The sequence below is a fragment of the Triticum aestivum genome, chromosome 3D (assembly GCF_018294505.1).
Source record: "Triticum aestivum cultivar Chinese Spring chromosome 3D, IWGSC CS RefSeq v2.1, whole genome shotgun sequence".
NCBI lineage: Eukaryota > Viridiplantae > Streptophyta > Magnoliopsida > Poales > Poaceae > Triticum > Triticum aestivum.
Genome location: NC_057802.1, coordinates 49766976 through 49787397, shown reverse-complemented (window position 1 = coordinate 49787397; position 20422 = coordinate 49766976). Strand labels below are relative to the sequence as shown.

Here is a 20422-nt window from a genome sequence, read left to right as displayed (position 1 = left end):
GGGTGCCATGGGCCGACTGCTGGGAGCCGGCCTCTCTGGAGGCCGCTTGCCAGGAGTCGGCCCGTCTTGGAGCTGCCTTCCTGAGCATGGCCGTCTTCTGGCAGTCGGCCGTTCGGCCAGCCGGCCGCCAGAAGGCGGCTCTCTATCTTGACGTCTTGAGGGGCGCAGCCGGCCCCGATGTCTTGAAAGGTTCTGGGGCTCGGGTTAGGCTACCCGTGGCCCATTACTCCGACAAGGAGGGAATATCCCCGATGGTCTCTGGGTCGTGTGGGAAGGACCCCCCCTATCGTCGTCTCTCACTAGGCGACGGTTCCAAATGCCGTCGCGAAAAGGGGTTAAAAACCGTTTGTATAGCACATCGTTGTACTAGTGATTGGTAATCATTTATGTGGTAGAAATTGTTGACCATCTTTACATTGGCCTTTGCTTTTATTTGCCTTATCTCTTGCCAAGGATTGTGTCAACTCCCGTTGTCTTCCATACCACTTGTGGATCTTGTTAATTTCTTGATCTTGTCTAGTGTTTTCTAGATATAGTGAAAGTGGTTATCCCACCTTGTGCATTTTGTATTCAAATGCAAATTCTCTATAATGCACTACTCTTGGAGGAGCTATCCTATTTTCTATAAAACTCTCATCTTGTGATCTTTATCAAGTGTGTGTTGGTGGAAGGCAAGCTGTTTCTTTTTGGTACTTTGTGCCATCATGAAACTTAGTAGAGGGCTTGGTTTGTTTGGAACCATCCTCTCTTTTGGGAGTTCGATATCTCTCTTTTGTGTGTTTCAATGGATATCTCATTCCTTGATGAATCTTTCAAGTGATATCCTCCAAGTGATGATTTATTCATTTGGTTTCTTTTCTTCACGTGGTATTTCTTTGTCAATTGGTATCGGTTCTTGAAAGTCTTGATCATTCATATTAACTTCAGGTAGTTTCTTTGGCATGCTTTCTTTCTTTGACCCAATATATAGGGGAAAATCCACCAAGTCTCAAATTGGATGAGATGTGCATGAAATTCATTTTCATATCTATATGCACATATTTATGTGGAGTTTGTCTTATGTATTGTTGGTTCTCTAACTCCTTGGTCCCAATGTGTTTGGGTACCATTTTGTTTGTGTTGTTGTTCTAGGAACAATTGGAGATGCATTGGATGCTCGGCTCACTCACAAGGAAGGTGGTGTCACCATGTGCTTATTGGAGTCAAGCTAGGATGCTCAATGAACTACTATCTACTACCTTCAATTGGTTCCTTCTACATCCTTTCAATGATATCTCGGTAACAAGTATCTATCCATGCATTCTTTTCTTGCATTCAACCTTGTGTAGGTTGCATCTTGGCATGATTTTCATTCCATCTTGTGATACTTGTTTCCTTTCTCAAAGCATCTCAACGATGATCTCATGTTGCTAGTTGTGATGTGTTTGATGGTTGTGTAGTAGGAATTCATTTATATACAATAAGACCATATCTAAGCCATGTGCTATGCTTTCAAGCAAATATCTTATTGGTATATTTATGGCTTCCTTGTGTATATCTTGTTATTTCCTTTTTAACTATTTCGTGTGTATATCCTTCTTTGTGGATTGATATCATCATGATCTTCATCTACCTAGAATCTTATACACTTGAGAAAAGTTGCATAACTAGTTGATATCCCTTTCTTTTACGTCCACCGTTTCTTTCTCATGATTATTTCGTTGGTGGCTCCGTGAAAGCTTTTTCCTTGAGTGCATATCTTATCTCGTTGCATCTTGATGCACTCTTGTGTGGTGAAGATTATTTTCCTCATGCTTGTCTTGACGAGGCTTTTGCCATCTTAATTGGTATCCCTCATTTTGATGAGGCTTTCATTTTCTATCTGCACCATGGGTTGTCACAAGCTGGGTTGTTGTTTCGCTTTTTAGTAAGCTTGTGTATTCTTTTGCTTGTTGTGTGTGTGTGGGAAGGACATGTCTTGCACCTTGTATCTCATTTATCCAAGACTATGTTGATGCTTAATGCTCATCCTTATGTTAGTCTTCTCAAGTGCTTTGCCATGACTCACACACATCTTTTTGGTTGAGCCTATTCTTAAGTTGCCTCTTTTACATGTTGCTCAACCATGTGTTTGTTGCAAGTGCTAGGCTTTGTTTCCTTTATGCTCACTTGCACTTGTTGTAAGTTTCTATTGATTCTGGGTGAGCTATGATCCTATTCTGTGCACTTTGTATCCAAATACAAAAAATCTTATTTGTGCACAAATCATGGGGAGCTTCTCTAGTTTCTTTAGAACACTCCTTTGCTCATATCATAATATCCTTTATTCATGTGGCTCATAGGATCTTTGGTCTAGTTGGTTCAATCGATATCCTTTGATTGCTGGCTTCAATTGGTATCTTTTGATTGCTTGATTGCTTGTGTGTCTCTTTGTTATGTCTTTGTGGCATATCATTCTTTAGCAATCTTTGTGCCTCAATATAGTTTGTCTTCCTCCAAGTATTTACCTTTGGATATGTGTATTGAATTCCACTCTCTTGTTGAGAAATACACAATTTATGGAGGACCACAATTTATATTGGCATTCTTAGCTTTTCGCCCGTTTTGGCAATCGGTGCCAATGGGGGAGAAGTTTCAGAGAGTTTTGTGGAGAAGTTTATAGAGTTATTTCTTCTTGCTTTGGTTTTGTTCCTAAGCATTTTCATTTCATATGCATGCATTATTAGCTGTTGCATTGCATGGTAATGCATAAATCCTTATATATACTCTCTTGAAAGTGATTGTCATCAATTACCAAAATGGGGGAGATTGAAAGGACATGCAGTGCCCCCATGTGTGGTTTTGGTAATTGATGGCATTCTTTATGGACTAATGGTTGCATTGAGTTATATTTGAAGGATTTGTCCATAGGCATTTCTTGAAGTCCATGTGTTGGTTTCAAGGAGTTTATGTGTTGACCAAGGTGCTATTAAGGAATTATCCAAAGATTGGTCATGTGAGAGTTGAGCTTATTGCAAGCATGTCTTGAAGAAAAAGAAGAAGATTGTGTGATCATTCATGCTTACCTTCAAGGCATCATCCAAATGAAGAGAGTTGGAAAGGTTCAAGGTTGATCAAGACTAAGTCAAGAGTGAATCAAGTTGATCAACTCACAAAGCATAGAAGATGTACCGAGAGGGATCAAGTGATCCCATGGTATGGTAAGCATTTTCCATTATGCTTTGTGTACTAACCCATGATCTACGTGTGAGTTCTATGTGGGGTTAGGTTTGTTTCCATGGGTTTGCATCAAGAGGAAGATCTCATACAACCCATGGAGGATGACATCAAGTGGTGATCGTCATCAAGATTGCGGTGTGCAAGTTCAAGTGGAGCATCACGAAGATATCATCCTTGAAGCTTGCCGTTCACTGTGGTGTCAATGGACTTGTGAAGATGTGCCAAAGAGTGGCTCGCCCATAGTGGAGTATGGGGAAGCAATCAACTAGTCTTCATCGAGTGAACGCAATCAAGAAAGGTGGTCCAACTTGAGGGAGTCAAGATCGTCATCATCTAGCTCTAGTGGACTTCGTGTAAGGCAAAGGTTTGCCCTTGATAGGTTTTCTATTTTACCGGTCTCATGGTGATAGTTTGGAGACCGGGTTATAAGATCGATAGCCGTACTATCAAGGTGGGCTCTCAAGTGAGTAGCTTGATCGTATCGTTCATCGAGAGCTCAAACCATTACATCCTTGCATCATCTTTCTTGATTCTTATTTGTATTTTCTCTTTTTGAGGTTTTAGAGCTTGTGGTTATCTTCGTGACAAGCTCTAGTATATCGAAAACGGATTTCATATGCTTCTTCTATTGCGTTTTCGGTGTTGGGGATTTATCGGTCTTATTTGAGGAAGGGTTCTCACCATTTTCTTATGGTCCTTTTATCATTTGCTTCTTATTATTATCTCTACCAATATTGTGTTAGCCCATGTCGTTAGCTTTCCAACAAACTTGGTTTCGCTGAATTCTAAGTCTATTTGCAGAAGTTGTGGCAGTTTTGGTGTCCTTAAAAGGCTGCAGCGGTACTACCGCGGCTACTACCGCTTGGAGCGGATGTAATTTTTTACTACCACTCTAGAGTGGTACTACCGCGTCTACTACCGTGGCTACTTCCGCTCCGGACCAAAATCTCGTTTGAAGTCCAGCGGTGGTAGGCACGGATGCATTTTTTTAGTACCGCTCGCAAGCAGTAGTATCGCTACCCCTAGCGGTAGTACCATGGGGACGAGCGGTAGTACCTCTCCGGCGGTTCTACTGGCCTTTTGCCTCCTCGCTGTTGTTTTTCAAAGGTCTTTCACCGCCCTAGCGGTAGTACCGCTCCCATGAGCGGTAGTACCGCTCTGTGCGGGCTGTGAGCATAACGGTTGGATTTTTTCCCACCTATAAAAGGGGGTCTTTTTCTCCAGTGAAACTTATCCTTTGAGCTCGTGTTCTTCCCCCATTGTTGACCTTCTTCAAGCTTGCTATCTCTCAATCCCTCCATGGATTCTTGCTAGTTTTTTTAGGGGGGGAGAGAGGAGATCTAGATCCACATTTCCACCAATCACTTTCTCCTCTATATGACGGGAACCCCTTGGATCTAGATCTTGGAGTTCTTGGTGTTCTCCTTCTTGTTCTTCCTCTCATTTTCCTCCCTAGCATTAGTTGCTTTGGTGGGATTTGGGAGAGAAGTACTTGGGCACTCCATGTGCCCTTGCCATTGCATTTGGTGCATCGGTTTGAGTTCTGCACAGTGATACGTGGAAGTTACAAGTTGAGAAGCTTATTACTCTTGGGTGCTTGGGCGCCCTAGACGGTTGGTGGTGTTCGGAACTCAATCATTGTGGTGCAAAGCTCCGGGCAAGCGTCGGGGTCTCCAATTAGGTTGTGGAGATTGCCCCGAGCAATTTGACGGGTACCGGTGACCGCCCCCAAGGGTTGCCAAAGTGTACGAGTTCGGTGACCACCCCCAAGGGTCTCCATTTGTATGGGTTCAGTGACCGCCCTCAAGGGACCCTTAGTGGAATCACGGCATCTTGCATTGTGCGAGGGCGTGAGGAGATTATGGTGGCCCTAGTGACTTCTTGGGGAGCATTGTGCCTCCACACCACTTCAAACGGAGATTAGCATCCGCAAGGGTGTGAACTTCGGGATACATCGTCGTCTCCGCGTGCCTCGGTTATCTCTTACCCGAGTCCTTTACTTATGCACTTTACTTTGTGATAGTCATAATGTTTCATGTTATATATCTTGCTATCACATAGTTGTTTATCTTGCTTAGCATAAGTTGTTGGTGCACATAGGTGAGCCTAGTTGTTGTAGTACTCCGCATTTGTTCAAGCCTAAACCATAATTATTTTAAAGCGCCTATTCACCACCCCCCCCCCCCTCTAGGCGACATCCTCGATCTTTCAGGAGGTGATGCAGAAAAAAAACGTGGAACGGAAGCCTCAAGTCCCCCTTTACGAGTAGAGATGAGAACATATCTGAAGATAGTGACTAATAAAATTATTTAATTTTTGTAAATCACAGTGGGAATGATATTGTAGTGTCCAGATTTCAAATTGGCCAAAAAACAGTGTAAGATCTAGAAAATAATCTTCATAGTTCTTTTGATTAACTTAAAGACTTTCTCAATATCACGTACAAAAATTACATATCAAATTAATATCATATACAAATGATTGGCCGGCTTATGATTTGGGCTTTAATCTCATACACATTTAAGCGCTCAGACAAAGGAATGGTTGACTCATATTTCTCTATTCAAGATGTGGTGTGCTAGATAGGATGTGTAAGGTGTGACGATGATCAAAATAGAATGCTTGCTATACATTTTCTTAATTATTAATCTACGATGTCATAAATATCTTATCTTTACTAAAGATATGTATCTGTCATATTTATGAACAAAAACCAATCATTAACACACATAATTTAATTTACTAGAAATTTTAACTTTATTATTATTTAAAAAATCCATAGAAAAGGCGTTCCTGACAAAATAGTTGTTTTAAAGTTAGACAAACAGTAGAAGTCTAATTCTAACAAAAAATAGACAACAAAAAAATTGGTTAAGATAAAATGGAATTAATATCAACCAAACTTTAAGATCAATTGATGTAACAGTTTGACGTGTACTTGAAGCCATGTTCATGAATTCATCCGATTAACCAGTTAAGTTGCCGATTAATCCCTACCCATAGGATCATCGAGTGATAAATTGTTTAAATGGCCGATTGACTTGCAAATTAGCCTACTAATCTCCTACTCGCCAGCCAACCGAGCAGCTACCAGTTAACGATTTCATTAACAATGATTTGAAGTATAAAGAAATCGAGGGATTTACACTGAATATCTTTTTTGATATTAAAGCGTATAATACCATTAAATTTTAATAAAATATTATTTAAAATAGGCTGCAATTGCTATATTTGCATTAATATTCTTTAGGATAAGATTTTCTTTTACTAATAGTTATGTCATAAAAATAATAAATAGATAATCCGAATGTATTTCAAAATTTATGTAATCTCACTTCGTATACAAAGTTCAAAAAAATAAAGCATGACGGATGATTAATAGACCGTGGGTGCATTTGCACGGGCCACTTTGCTAGCTGGATAAAAACTCACGAAAAAGGGCAAGCTACTACGCCTACAACAAACCACACAATTCAGTTCTTTTACAGTTACTACCTTGTAAGAAAAGAAAAGGTTGTCTTCTTCTTCGCCGCTTCCATCCATCCATCCATCCTCAGGAGTCAGGACAGGGCTTCAGCTAACCTCGTGGAGCTTTTACTCCCCGAGCTGCCCTCCCCCGTTCCAAGAGCAAATCAGACGCAGAGGGGAGCGGCCGCAGAGCGAGTCAACCAGGTGAGCTACTCCGCGATTCCCCTGAGAGAATATTTACTACTAGCTGATTTGCTCCGCCCTTCCCGGTTGGGTTGGACCCCCATGTTCATCCTGCATCTACCGAGCGAGGCTCGATTCGAGTAGCATCCACTGCACGTTTTTGGATCTCGTCGGGCCTTGTTCTGGCGTGGGGACGGAAGCTTGTTCTGGCGGTGCCACAGGAACAAGTCTTGCTGAATCTGGTGCTCAAAACGTGTGTGCGCAGATATGCATGTGTTGACTTTTTAGGAATTGGGGTTAGCTGTTGCGTGCATTCTAGCCTTCAGATGTTGGGACATCTCCCTGTTTTCTGTTCTGAGTCTCCAAATTAACTGTGCTCTGGCAAACTTGTGAGCAGGCATGGCGATGGCGAGCTCGACGAGGAGGCTGGCGTTTGTGCTGCTCGGGCTGGCCTTTTCGGCCGCGCTCGCAGAGAGCAGAGATGCATATATGAGGAGCGCAGATCGATATGCCTGCATACTGAGTAAGTTGTGGATTTATTACAAGATTGAATGCTCGTACTGGTTGTTCTTGTTTGTTATCCAAGAGTTTCTGTTCATGTCTCAGTGGCATCCATGCTGATAATGCTAGGTAGATCGACCGAGTGCAGTAGTTGTGTGCCACCAATCCACTTTTCTGGAAAATACTTGCTCGAAAACCATCTGAAACATATGTATGAAGAACAGCTACTTAATTTTGACCAAAATACTAATGGAGTACTATCTCTCAATTTGGTTTTGTGCTGATTCCAGAAATAATTCTGCGTCTATTTTTCTGTTTCATCTGGGTTGCACAGACACATACAAGTATGAATTGTGTTGTTGATGCCTGTGTTGTACAAACTATGAATTGTGTACCCACTGCTTATTACTTGATATCTTTAGCTAGTAGTAGTCACAATTAGGGCATGTTATTCTGCTTCCAGTTCACTGATTCTGAAAGTCTGATTTCTCACTTATGGTTTCTCATGAAGAAAACTCAGATCCAGATGTGATAAATTATGCTCACCACATCTCCAGCTGAACACCCCTTTCCTTGCAAAAATTAAAGTTCCACTATTTCCTAGTGTTCACCTTATGATAAGAACTGCAACTGAATTTTTTTACCAGAAGACTGTCCTTTTATTTTTGACCAGAAGACTGTCCCTAAATAATCCTGCATCTACTTACCAGAAATAATTCTGCGTCTATTTTTCTGTTTCATCTGAGTTGCACACACACATACAAGTATGAATTGTGTTGTTGATGCCTGTGTTGTACAAACTATGAATTGTGTACCCACTGCTTATTAGATATCTGTAGTTAGCAGTAGTCACAATTAAGACATGTTATTCTGCTTCCATTCAGTGATTCTAAAAGTCTGAATTCTCACTTATGGTTTCTCAAGAAGAAAACTCAGATCCAGATGTGATAAGTTATGCTCACCACATCTTCAGCTAAACGACCTTCTCCTCGCAAAAATTAAAGTTCCACTGTTTTTGAGTGTTCACCTTATGATAGGAACTGCTACTTAATTTTTGACCAGAACACTGTCCATAAATAATCGTGCATCTAGTTTTCTGCTTTGATCTATGTTGCAAAGACACATGAATCACGTTTCTGATGCCTGTATTGTAAGAAACTAAGAATTGCTTTACTTGCTGAGTTGCTGTCTATTACATATATTTAGCTGGAAGTAGTCACAATTAGGGCATGTAAACTCTGCTTCCATTCACTGATTCTGCCAGTCTGAACTTTCGCTTATAGCTACTCATAAAGATAACTGTGATCCTGCTGTGACAAATTATGCTCACCACATCTTCAGCTAAACATCCCTCTCCTTGTAAAAATTCAAGTTCCACTGTTGAGTGCTGACCTTATGACTTTTTTTTTTTGACTGGTCTGACCTTATGACTTGTGATCATTTCAGCCCAGGAGAGCTTCCCTGTTGCAAGCAAAGGGTCAGGATTAACTTCGGCAAACGGAAAGCTGTGTGTACTATGTGAGCAATACTCAACCGAAGCTCTGATCTACCTGCGACAAAACGAAACACAGGCCGAGATTCTCAGTGCCCTCCACCACACGTGTGCAAGCCTTGGTCCTCTAAGACAGCAGGTGTGGTTAAATGACAATGCCTGCCTAGGATAGCACAGTTCAGAGTTCAGTAAACTGACTGGCTTTCATCTTCTCGCAGTGCATCACGCTGGTCGACTACTACATTCCCGTGTTCTTCTTGGAGGTTTCTGTAGTTAAACCTGAGGAGTTATGTGAATCAGCGCACCTCTGCCCAAAGGGGGCGGCGACTCGGTCGTCCACACGAGGGGATGCCTGTGGTCTATGCCATCATGTTCTTGTTGAAGTTCTTATGATGCTTAAGGATCCCAACACCAAGGTAACTGTCATGTTGCCAATCACAGTTACCGATCTTCTGTGCAATGGTTGGCTTGTACTTTGCACATGGCTAATGCTTTCTTGTGCGTGTCACGATTTTTTGCAGCTGGAGATAGTCGGGCTTCTTTTCAAAACATGCAGCAAGGCGAAGAACTACGAACCGCAGGTGAGTTAAGTTCAGAAACAGTCGTAGATACCGGAGGACAGATGAATCTGCCTGTAGTTAAATGAGAAAATATCACAGGATCAACTAGTTTTCGTGGTCGTTTGTGCAACAGAAATAATCAAGACACCCTGAACTCTCCTAATTCTTCTGGAAGTAAACAGTTCAATGCCACAGTTCTTTACGGATTCAGGCTCTTTAGAACTTTAGATGTTCGTGATCACTTGATATGCTTCAAAACCTAGATAACTATTTCTGTAAACCAACTGAATGGTACACATAAACCTTCTGACGATTTTGACGCTTTGCAATGTATCTAACTAGTTTTGTTCTGCTCGTGTCTGCTTTTGTTTTTATTTTCTCAGTGCAAGAGGCTTGTCCTTGACTACATCCCACTGATTCTGGTGAAGACCCAGGAGTTCCTTGAGACGACGGACGTCTGCTTTGCGACACATGCCTGTAAAACAGGCATGCAAGCAACCATTCCTCTCTCCGCCGCTTTGTGAAGAACAAATATGTAGGGATCATACAGGGGCAAAGAAGCCTGTAAATGTTCCTCCTGTATTTTGCTCAAGCACTGCCAAGCTATGAAACTTGGTTGTGCGAGGGTTTGTCTGTACAATTTGAGCTCTGCTCTCTGAAGTTTATGCAGCAAGCCAGCAGCTGTACTATCATTCATTTGCTCAGCACATAATCTTCTCGGAGCAGCATACTGAGCAATTGTGAAAGTTACATCACATTGTATCTACTGGCTATATATCCAGTCATGATGGTACTATTATTCAGTGTTCATGTCTTGCTTTGGCATTAGCAAGTGAAGCAATTTTTATTGGGAAGGTAATCCTGGATTGATGAGATTGGGTTGTTAACATACTTGGTACCAGAAATACACATTTCAATTCACATTAAATTCTCCAGAGTTAGCAGTGAACTGAAGAAACTGAAAGTGTTAGATTTAGTAATCCATTCAAGGGCAGAATAGCACCAGATGCCCTTAATTCTCCAGAGTTGGGAGTAACTACGAACGTTAGATTTAGTTGTCCATTCAAGGCCAGACAGAATGTAGCTACCAGAGCACATTTCACAAAAACACAGGCTTAACTTGATAATAGAGTTGTCAAATGACACCCACAGGAAGGATCACAAACAATGATGCAGATCCAAGTCTTGAAGATTTAGACCCTAGTAGGAGGCAATATACACATCACAGCAGGCCATTACTACAAAGCTAGAGTTTCACACATCCATGTGCTGATGAGACGCGTCTTCTCATTGCATCCTCTCCTTTCTAAGCCTCTCAAGCTCCTTCGCCATCTGCCAGTGCTCCAGGGAAAGGCTCTTCTCACCAAAGCTTGAGGCTGTAATCTGAGCCATTGTCAGCCATCTGCACATCAGCGCAAAAAATGTTAGCCGGATGGAGGTTCATAAACTCCCATGTTATCGCAAACGCAACATGTTAGACGCCCAAGATTACCTGCTAAGTTCAGTGCAACCCAAGCTCCTGTCGTTGCGCATGGCACTGACCATTTCATCTTGGATCGTCTACAGTTAAGATGCAAACATCGAGCAAACTCAGTACAGGTTTAAACCTCGCCATGCAAACCAACATAATCTGAACATTCTGAATCTGCTACTCCCTCCGTTCCTAAATACTTGTCTTTCTAGGCATTTCAAATGACTATCACATACGGATGTATGTAGACATATTTTAGAGTGTAGATTCACTCATTTTACTCTGTATGTAGTCATTTGTTAAAATGCGGACAAGTATTTAGGAACGGAGGGAGTAGATAATAAATGGAAGGAGGGATTTGTTCGTTACCTGGTAAATCTCAGGTTCAGATGACTGAGGAAGAGACCTCACTGTGGCCAAGTACCACCTCCAGCTCTCAAGTTCCTCAGAAGTTGCATTCACCGCAGAAACAGTGGATGGACGAAAAGGCACTACCAGGTCTGAAGGCAGGATGTTGGATTTTCCCTCGGAAAGAGTAAGTAGCTGCACATCGGTCGCCATCTCCAGCTTGTAGTACTCAAAATCATACTCAACCTGTAAGTGCAACAGACAAAATTTATAAATGAAAAATTACCCAGCAATGATAATTTAGAGGTTCATGCTTGAAGTATCATGCCATCGCTAATTCACTTTAGATGTGCGCAGTTGGTTACACCTAAGTGCTTGTGAATTTTGAGTTCAAATTTTCATTCACTGTTGGATCATGTAGTCATTGACCTAAAATGGTTGATACTGATACATATGCTGACAAAAGACTTACACACCACTCAAATGGGATGAGCATAGAATCTTGTAGAAATATAATGCAATACATTCTTATATGTATCATGTCTTAAATACAAATTCAGGGAGAATTATTACCATCTGTGACTCCATCAAGTTCTTAAGCAGCACAGTATTCTCAACACCTTTAGATGCCAAAGATCCAGATTGCAAGAGAGTTTCATCAAATGTCAAGTGAGCGCCTTGAGGTAGCTGCAGAACTCCTGTAACCAACCTACACCAAATTTTATGAAGAGCACAGTTTATAGGTTAGCTCCCAATAAAGGCAAGGAGTTGCATACTTATGGAATTTGATTGAACAAACAAAAAGAAACTGAACAGGACTTACCTTCCTGACTTGTTGTCCTTTCTAGGTTGAAGTGTGGCTGTGTTGAGATACTCAATTGACAGAGGAATAGCTTGTGAATATGGCATTAGTCCCTGGATCAAAGTATTTAGCTGTTTTCCAAAAATGGAAACACTTTCTCTGTTAAATCCAGTGAAATTCAAGGAGAGCCTGCCAACGGTGACCACATCCACCCTAGTTCGTAGCTGTAGAGATATTGAAAAGGCAATGAAATCATTAAACCAACATACAAAATATCTGGCAAAAAGCACAAAAAGAAAGCAATGTGCAGTGATAAGACATACTCTGGATAGAAGATGCAGCAGTAAACAGTTAGCTGCCAGGTCATCTTTCCCTAATACCAGAGTGAGATGTGAGAGCAAAGATTGCCGGATGCCTTTTAGTAGACTTGGCAAAGGCTGCATGATAAAAAAAACAGTGGTTAAGAGTTCTGTATGTTACTAGGAGGAAATGAATACATTGGTTAAACCAACAGGCCCATTTTTCAGTTCAAGGTCATAAATTCACCTCAACAGCAGGATGCTTTGCTAGAAAATCAACAGATGATAATTTTCGCCACACCAAACAGTGAAGACGGGGCACCTATACAAACAGTTTCAAGGCTAGAGGTTAGGGCAAATATTAAAATATGCATAGAAATTCAAGTTTCTATGTCACGCATGAAATCAAGCACTATGCACCCTACAATAGGCATACCTTGCTGGGAGGCAACTGAGCTGTTACATCTTCTATGAGATCAAACATTATATCATCCGAATTATCATTGGGAGCAGCAAGTTCTGGGTCAAATGTGTATACCCCTATGAACTCAGCAACATCATTTAGTTTGACTTGACTTTCAGGCATATCATAGATCTGCAGTGCATAAAAGTCTGTAACAATAGGACTTGCAAGAACAGGAAGCACGGCAAATAAATTAGCTAATGTACATTTCATACAAAAAAGTTGAGGTGCCCCACCTTCACTAGACATGAAAAAGAGCTTCCAGGAATATGATGATCATTCCCATTCATCTGTGGCACATTTTCACTTGCTGGCATCTCGGCTGAACTAGATGGGATCTGGACGTCATCTTCCTTCTGAGAAAAAGCAAATGCACTTTATGTCAGACAACCAAACCCTTCATTCTACATGACTTCGGATTAGCATGAAATGGGACATTTTAATTAACTAAAACATGTTACTAATCAATTGATACGCTTACTCATCCTATTTTATGATTATGCTAATCTATATCCAGGCAAGTAATTTAGGCTATCAGAAGCTAGATGAACTTCAAACAGGAAACAGAAACACACTAGATTATGGGACCATTTCGTATGGGGAAATGACAAAGCTATATGGTAGAAAACTAAGTTTGGTTCTTACTGGTTTCTTGCTGCATGAAGAACTCTCGCCATTTCCATTTTCTGAGACCTGTAGCAAGCAATGCATCAGATGCCAATGCTGGTTACTGGACACTGAAACTTTTAAGAGAATGCTTTATTGTAACAAACATGACAAGAGCTTACATCCATGGCAACATCATCTCCATCCCTCTTCCTTTTCTCCCTTTGTTCAGGTGTCAAGCAGTTTGCCATCTGGCGCAAGTCAGGCCCAGGGGAAGACTCGAGTGTCCAAGAATTCTGTCCAGGCACCTGAAAGAAGCCAAATCAAACTATTCAGGTGAATTCCACCAGCCAACCCTTTGTACAAAGAATTTTAGAACTGATCAGAAAATGGGAAACAAGTGCTCTGGGATATAGTAACATACCGGCACGCAATGGAAGAGATGGCGCTCCCAGAGATGCGAGTCACACGGGTGTGGCATAGCGAATGGCGAGAAATCTGTAAACTTGTTCGTCCTCCAGGTAGACCCATCCTTCACAAACAGTGTTTATACAGGTGAGCATAAGAAGCAGTAGCCGAAGCTTGACGGCAGCATATCAGCAGATTTATTTCAGTACCTTGAAAGCGCCGGCATAGAACTCGTTCCCGAGCATGTCCTGAACCATCCCCCGGAACCGGACGAGGGTGTTGGGTTTGATCAATCCGAGATTTGATGCATCCAACAATGGAACCTGGAAAGGGCAACACAGTGTAAGAAATCTCATTTCACCTAGTGAAAGACAATTTGAAATCTGCTAACAGTCCAGTAGGATCTAATACACACAGTACAAAAATAAATCCCTTTTCCCCGGCCATAAATCCGTAACGCATTTGCTCTCAAGCATTTTTCTTCCCTCTGTTCATTTGGACACTAATCATTTTTCCCCTTTTACAGTGCAGAGTGCGGACTGTGTACATAAGATTATCAAAATTTGATGATTTATCTATGATGAGGCCGATTAATCTACAACAAACATGATAGCCTGACGCATAGGAAACTGGCAGACGCCAACCGGATCGCGAGTGGATAACCTAATCTCGCGCAGCGTACTGGCACGCGACAGGGAAATAAAGCCAAGAACAGAGGCGGCGAGGGGTTGATACCTTGTCGAGGCCGCCCTGCTCGAAGAGGAAGGAGCGGAACACCTCGCTGGCGCCCCAGTCCTTGGACCGGAACGCCGCCACGGGGTCGCGCCCCCCGGACTCCGCCGCGGCCGCCCTCTCGAAGGTGGCGCGCACCGCGCCCAGGGGGTTGCCGACGAGGTCGTACTGCGGGCCAACCATCCTCTCTGCCTTTCTCCGGCGGTGGATCTCGCTCTCTCTTCTTGGGGAGTTGGGAGAGTGGGAGACCAGGAGGCAGGAGCAATGGCGGGAGGTGGTGCGGCGGGGAGGGAGGCGGGAGGGGTTATAAGTTGTCAGGGTTTCGCGCCACTGGCGGCCGCGCTTCCCGCCGTTTCTCCCTCCAGTTCCCGCCAATTTCTGTGGGCTGGGTGCGTGTACTGGGCCGATCCAGGCCCAGTTTTGCCGTGGTACCGTACAAGCGAGCGATTGATGGGCCTGCATCAGGACTGCGAGAAATGGAGGAAATGCAACATGCCAACAAGGCCCAGAGGCCCATTTGGTTCATGTGCCAAGTTTTTTTACTACTAACATTTCAGTTAGCACTAAAAAGAAAACCTAACATTTTGGTTACCCCTAAAAAACACTAACATTTCGGTTTTGTGAGAGAGAAGAAACAAGATGTCAGTAGTATAGTTTAACATTTGTCTCAGATTCTCTTGAAAAGAACATATTTGTTTGTTTTAGATAATGAGAAAGAAAGCTTCCCACCATCTATTATCATAGGACAAGATGCATAATCATATTTATTATTTTATGTCAGACATCATGATCGAACAAAATTGGCTCGCAAAGTTTGTGCGTATCATTTTGATACAAAAAATGGCATGGCATTTCTTCAACAATGACTAGCCTAAACAAGTCTTGTCTTCAGCAACTGGCATATGGGACCCAAGCGAGAGAAAAATGCATCTTATATCACAAAACTGAAAGCTCAAAAGCTCACCACAGATCGTGCAGTGGACACTTGTACAAAAAAAAGAATATAAACTACGTGTTGAGTCTTGCGACCAAAGTTACAACCGCGGATCCGAAGCTGAACATGCGAAAAAATAATACAAGAGATCCCCTGCCCAGCCATTGAAATTTTGTATCTTAGCTTCAACAAAGGTAGATCTGCCATTTGGAGTCATTTGGTGTGAGATCCACTTTTACAACAGCACCACAGGCATGCATGGTAAGCCAAAACAGAAGGAAAAAAAAGGGGGGAAAGAAAAAAAGGCCCAAAAATGGAACAAGGAACGTTCATTACACTCAGGGCTGGCCTGGCTTCCTTCCAGCCCTACTATCTGCCTACTAAACTGAATAATTATGTATATAATACCATGAACCAAGGTCCGAAGCGGCGTTCATGCCCGCGAGCGCTTGGAGCTCCACATGGGCACCTTCAGAGGTCGGGGCAGGAGCGTTCATGCCCGTGCGTACTTGGAGCTCCACATGGGGACCTTCAGAGGCTCGTCGGTGGCTGCAGCGGCCCCGTTCTCGGCGGCGTTCAAGGAGTCTGCGATCAAAGGGTCTGATTCACCTTCTTTCACCTGTCATGCAGATGACATGCGCGGTAAATAACAAGAAAATTGTAGCAGTAACCCAGGTAAGAGGGGCGGAGAACCACCATCCAGCTACATATGAAGCACATCAAATTAAATTGATAGGGCTTATAAAGTGGACTACCCAGTGAAACTCATGCTAGGTGGCTTATGCTTACTCCTTAATCATGTCGCTCAGCAGATCAGGATTCCAAAATGCAGAAAATATCAAGAGCTCAAAGCACAATGAAAATACCCAGGGAATGTACCTGAGTGACTTGTGGAGAGGCTTCAGTGGGCTTTGGAGCTTCACGGGTGCAGAAGTATGAATATAGTCCCATCCCAACCACTGCAATCAGGATTCCAAGTATATTTCTCCAGCTAAACGGATCATGCAGCAAGACATAGCCGAAGGCAAGAACCAAGCATGTCTTTAGATGGCCAAGGACTTGGTAAGTTACAGGAGATGTCTTCCCAATCACAAGGAAAGTGCTGAAGTTCACCGAGACTGATATCAGACACGACAGCACGATGAAGAACTGCAGAAATGATAAGAACGAACTATGAATCACATGAAGCCGTGTCAAAAATCAAGGTAAGTTTTCACAGCCTAGTTCAATACTTACCAGAACTTGAGGTGTGTATGCAAAAGCAAAGACATTTTTGTTAGTCAGAAACCCATCGAGGAATGGACCAACAATGAACAGGGTCAATGCTTGGTATGGGCATGATTGGTACAGCAGCTGAGTTGAAGATACTTTGAACTTCTTTTGAATTGTATTGGTCATCTGATGGCTGGTTAAGGACTCAAATCGCACACCATAAAGCAAACATAATACTCAATCGTGAAGTTGTTTCAGCATTGTAACCAAGAGGTATATCCCGAGTAGGATAGAAAATCTACAGTACCTATTATAAGTTCAACAGGAAAGTAGAAACGAAGTGGCTGTTAAGAAAACACAGTAGCTGTAGGGAGTCACTTCTGTTCATTATTTCACATTAGCTAATACTGACAAACTACATGATGTGTAGCTAGCTACATGCAACATTTAATATATGCAGATGATTTGGCAAGCACAGAAAGTTTTACGGTAGAAGAAAACAAAAACTTATTGTCAAAAGGATACAATTTGAGCAATACAGGTTGTGACGATTGCCAGTAAAGACAGCACAGATCCCATAGCATTGAGCTGCAGATCAGTCACAGTTGCAACTCCAACACCAAAAAGGAGCACACTAAGGGAGAGCTGGATGTAGCGACTGGACAGTAAAGATAGAAAATCAGTCAGATGATAATTATTACACAGCATAGTGGACATGGTGTATCAAAATACCAACCTGAACTTCTTCCTGAAGAAAAGAGTCTCCAATATAACAGTGCAGGGAATAATGGCCAGCTTTGTCATCTGGACATAAAGAGCATTTTTAGCATGAGCTTGTTGCAGTGTAAGGTCGGACAACGCACTCACGCGACATGTACTCCCTCCGTTCAAATTTGAACTAAAACCACGACGAGTAATTTGGAACGGAGGGAGTAATAACTTAACTGAAACCCTTCTCCTAAGATGTCGTTTGCTATGAGAATATAGTAGGGACACTACTGCATGCGTCAAAGTCACACTAATTTTATGCACACTCAACGTACCATCCAAAGCAACTATTGCCATTTTAGATAAGGAACTGAATTGACTATGAAATCTTGAAAAGTTCTGGCACAGTGGAGGCAAAGAACACAACTGACCTGATAGAAACCAACAGAGTTGAAACCCAGACTCAGATTGAGAAGCCCAATCGAGATGCCGTTGAGCACTCCGAACCCCATGACGGTCCTCGCGTCAAAAGGTTTGTGCTCAAAGAGCTTCATGCATAATGCCACATGGAGTGAACAGAATGTCACCAAGAGATGCCAGCTTGTCAACGTGGTGGCTGCACAATAAAGAACAAGGTTGAGTAAAACTTCGGGGCAATCTACCTGCTTTTGTTTTACTAATATGTTTAGATGAACCACTACTCTTTTCTTCCTCAAAATATCGTTTGGCACTATGTAAGCTCACTCTAGCTCCCTTCTCCTCGGCATATTCATTCCAGCAAGTCACACTAAGCAGAATAGCTGTAATTCATTCAAGTTGAGCACAGGACAAATTTATTTTGTTTTAGTCATGATGTGCCAACCCACGGCACACGATGCTCGAGGAACTCCACCGACGGTGATTCCCCTCATCGAGACAAAAAAAGGTAACTGATTTTGCGGTTCACAGTAAACAAAATTCTCACGAGCCCAAGATTTCCGCTAGCCACTGCCCACGACCCTAACCGAATCTCGACCTCGCACGTCTACGAGGAAGCATGGAGCGCAAGCATCCAGGGAGGCGAAGCGCCAGCAAAGGACAAGGAGCGGGGCACATCTGGAGAGCGAGAGCGAGATTGGATCTCATACCGAAGATGAAGCCGAGGGCGCTCATGAGCGCCTTGTTGCAGATGACAATGGAGACCGAGGAGACGACGGAGAGGCTGAGCGCCCCCACCGTCCCCAGCTGGAACTTCTCCCCAGCCAGCCCCATCTCCGCCGGTCGCCTTCGCCACAGAGCACTGGAAGCAAGAAGCAGCAGCCGACGAGCTTCCAGACGCGGACCACCGCCGGCAGGACCTGCGCAACAGGAAGAAGATCACATTCCGATCGAGCAGCCGCGGCAAGAGACGGGCTTCCCGCCGGCCGGTCAAAGCAACCGGGCAGCAGCAGCACCACCAACCTCTTTGTTGAAAATCCAAGTGCTCGGAGCTGGATCTGGGAGGGGCGCGCGCGGGGAGATCTGAGGGGGCGGGCGGCGAGGGATCTGATCGGGTCGGGGGGTCAGCTCCGCCCGCGGTCGGTCGGCAGCTGGTGCTGTGCAGTCGTGCTGCGTTCTTGGCCTCCACCCGTCCTCTCTCCTCTCTCTCTCTCTCCTGCTAACCGGAGACGGAGACAGGGGCTTTTATATAAAAACGAGACATTTCCGCCCGGTGGTTCCGGGTTTGGTGGTGGGCGCTCGCCAGGGACCTGAGTGTGATTATCAACCACCGCAGGGGGTGAATGGCGATTTGGTCCGGGGACATGTTTGATTAGAAGTAGTAGTAGTACGCAGTAGGTGCTGGTGGCCACGTGTGTGAATGAGAGGGATTTTGTGATCGTTGGCGTTTGGTCGATCATCATTTGCCCCCTGCTGGACTCAACTCATTGAAATTGCTTTGGTGATTAGTTTATATTTATGCTCTCTTTAAGTATTAGGTGGTGCAAAAGTGAGCCTTTTCCAATTCATTCAACTTTGAGCAGGCATGGTGTTTATGAATGTTTATGTATTTTTGCAAAATAAATAACCTAATGTGTGAATGTGTAAATGTTGGGCTTAGGGTGCGGCATAAGCACGGATGGAGGAGAAGAGGGGAAGGGAGGCGGATTGGTGGGGATGGATGACGATGACTGGGGTTAGCAATGATAAGAGGTTGGTCGAGATGTGGGTAATGGTTTTTCCGGGACTTGAAACATAGGTTGGTCGAGATGTGGGTGGTGCTCACGCCGCCCATGGCATCGATCAAATTAGGGATGGGACAACAGAAAGAGAGAGACGAGGCAAGGAAAAGGGAGAAGACCAACATTGTGGAGGTGGGCGTTGGCGTGGTGGGGGGAGGCACGAAGCGGCACGCCGTTGAAGACGGTACCAACGGAGAAAGAATTCGCTATAATGTTGGTGTCCTTTTTGCGAAGTTACATTCCCTTATCTGCAGAGGGAATACATAAGCAATATATCGCGTAACGCAAACAAAGATAGAAGCAAATGACGCTTTTCAGCAGAGAAAACCACGGAAACGACAATTCTGCTTCGTTAATACAAAGCTTTCGGTGTTTATCATTGCTGCCGCGTGGTATAGTCCAGCATGCAATGCAGCCCATGGTGTGGCCCAACAACCAGAACGATAATACTTATCTGATCCCCTTTTACGCGTCACCGTTCCTAATCGAGCAGCCAGGCACATGAGCACGTCGTCGTGCCACGTCACTGTGTGCCATACGTAACCGTCCAGTCCACACGCCACCGCCCACAAGGCCGCCCCACCCCATCCTCGTTGTAGTGGCCAAACGTCCCCACGTCAGTGTGGCTCGTTTAAGAGGTGGCCCACGGGCTTAGGAGACCGTCGGAAGACGTTGTAGCCATATCAACTGAACAAGTTTGTTGGTTATTTGTGTTTTTCTCTATGGGTTTTTATGCGAGTCTTTAGTTTCGATGAATCCTGGCTCATGTATCCGCATCCGCATTGTATGCACACCGGGTAGTACTACTTGTTTATGAATTTTTTTTCTATGTGCTCGCG

The 20422-nt window shown here is 43.5% G+C and overlaps 3 protein-coding genes across 3 annotated transcripts; 1 reads left to right on the top strand and 2 right to left on the bottom strand.

The window, feature by feature from the left end:
- Positions 1-6662: 6662 nt before the first annotated feature.
- Positions 6663-10212, top strand: LOC123077317 (proactivator polypeptide-like 1). Its single transcript, XM_044499574.1, has 6 exons — positions 6663-6870; positions 7247-7372; positions 8797-8981; positions 9061-9258; positions 9364-9423; positions 9786-10212. The coding sequence occupies exons 2-6, from the start codon at positions 7249-7251 to the stop codon at positions 9924-9926; spliced, it is 708 nt and encodes a 235-aa protein (XP_044355509.1). The 5' UTR covers positions 6663-6870; positions 7247-7248; the 3' UTR covers positions 9927-10212.
- Positions 10213-10499: 287 nt separating this feature from the next.
- On the bottom strand, positions 10500-14809 carry LOC123077315 (mini-chromosome maintenance complex-binding protein). Its single transcript, XM_044499572.1, has 14 exons — positions 14535-14809; positions 14009-14122; positions 13816-13923; positions 13574-13699; positions 13431-13478; positions 13022-13141; positions 12759-12917; positions 12570-12644; positions 12347-12460; positions 12045-12247; positions 11795-11930; positions 11243-11467; positions 10895-10962; positions 10500-10804 (listed from the first exon to the last, which is right to left on the bottom strand). Exons 1-14 carry the CDS (start codon positions 14712-14714, stop codon positions 10690-10692), a joined length of 1791 nt encoding a protein of 596 aa, XP_044355507.1. The 5' UTR covers positions 14715-14809; the 3' UTR covers positions 10500-10689.
- An 816-nt stretch (positions 14810-15625) lies between these two features.
- LOC123077316 (UDP-xylose transporter 3) lies at positions 15626-19062 on the bottom strand. The gene is made up of 8 exons (XM_044499573.1): positions 18826-19062; positions 18513-18722; positions 17817-18001; positions 17414-17481; positions 17203-17335; positions 16702-16863; positions 16345-16614; positions 15626-16084 (listed from the first exon to the last, which is right to left on the bottom strand). The coding sequence occupies exons 2-8, from the start codon at positions 18634-18636 to the stop codon at positions 15959-15961; spliced, it is 1068 nt and encodes a 355-aa protein (XP_044355508.1). The 5' UTR covers positions 18637-18722; positions 18826-19062; the 3' UTR covers positions 15626-15958.
- Positions 19063-20422: the final 1360 nt, after the last annotated feature.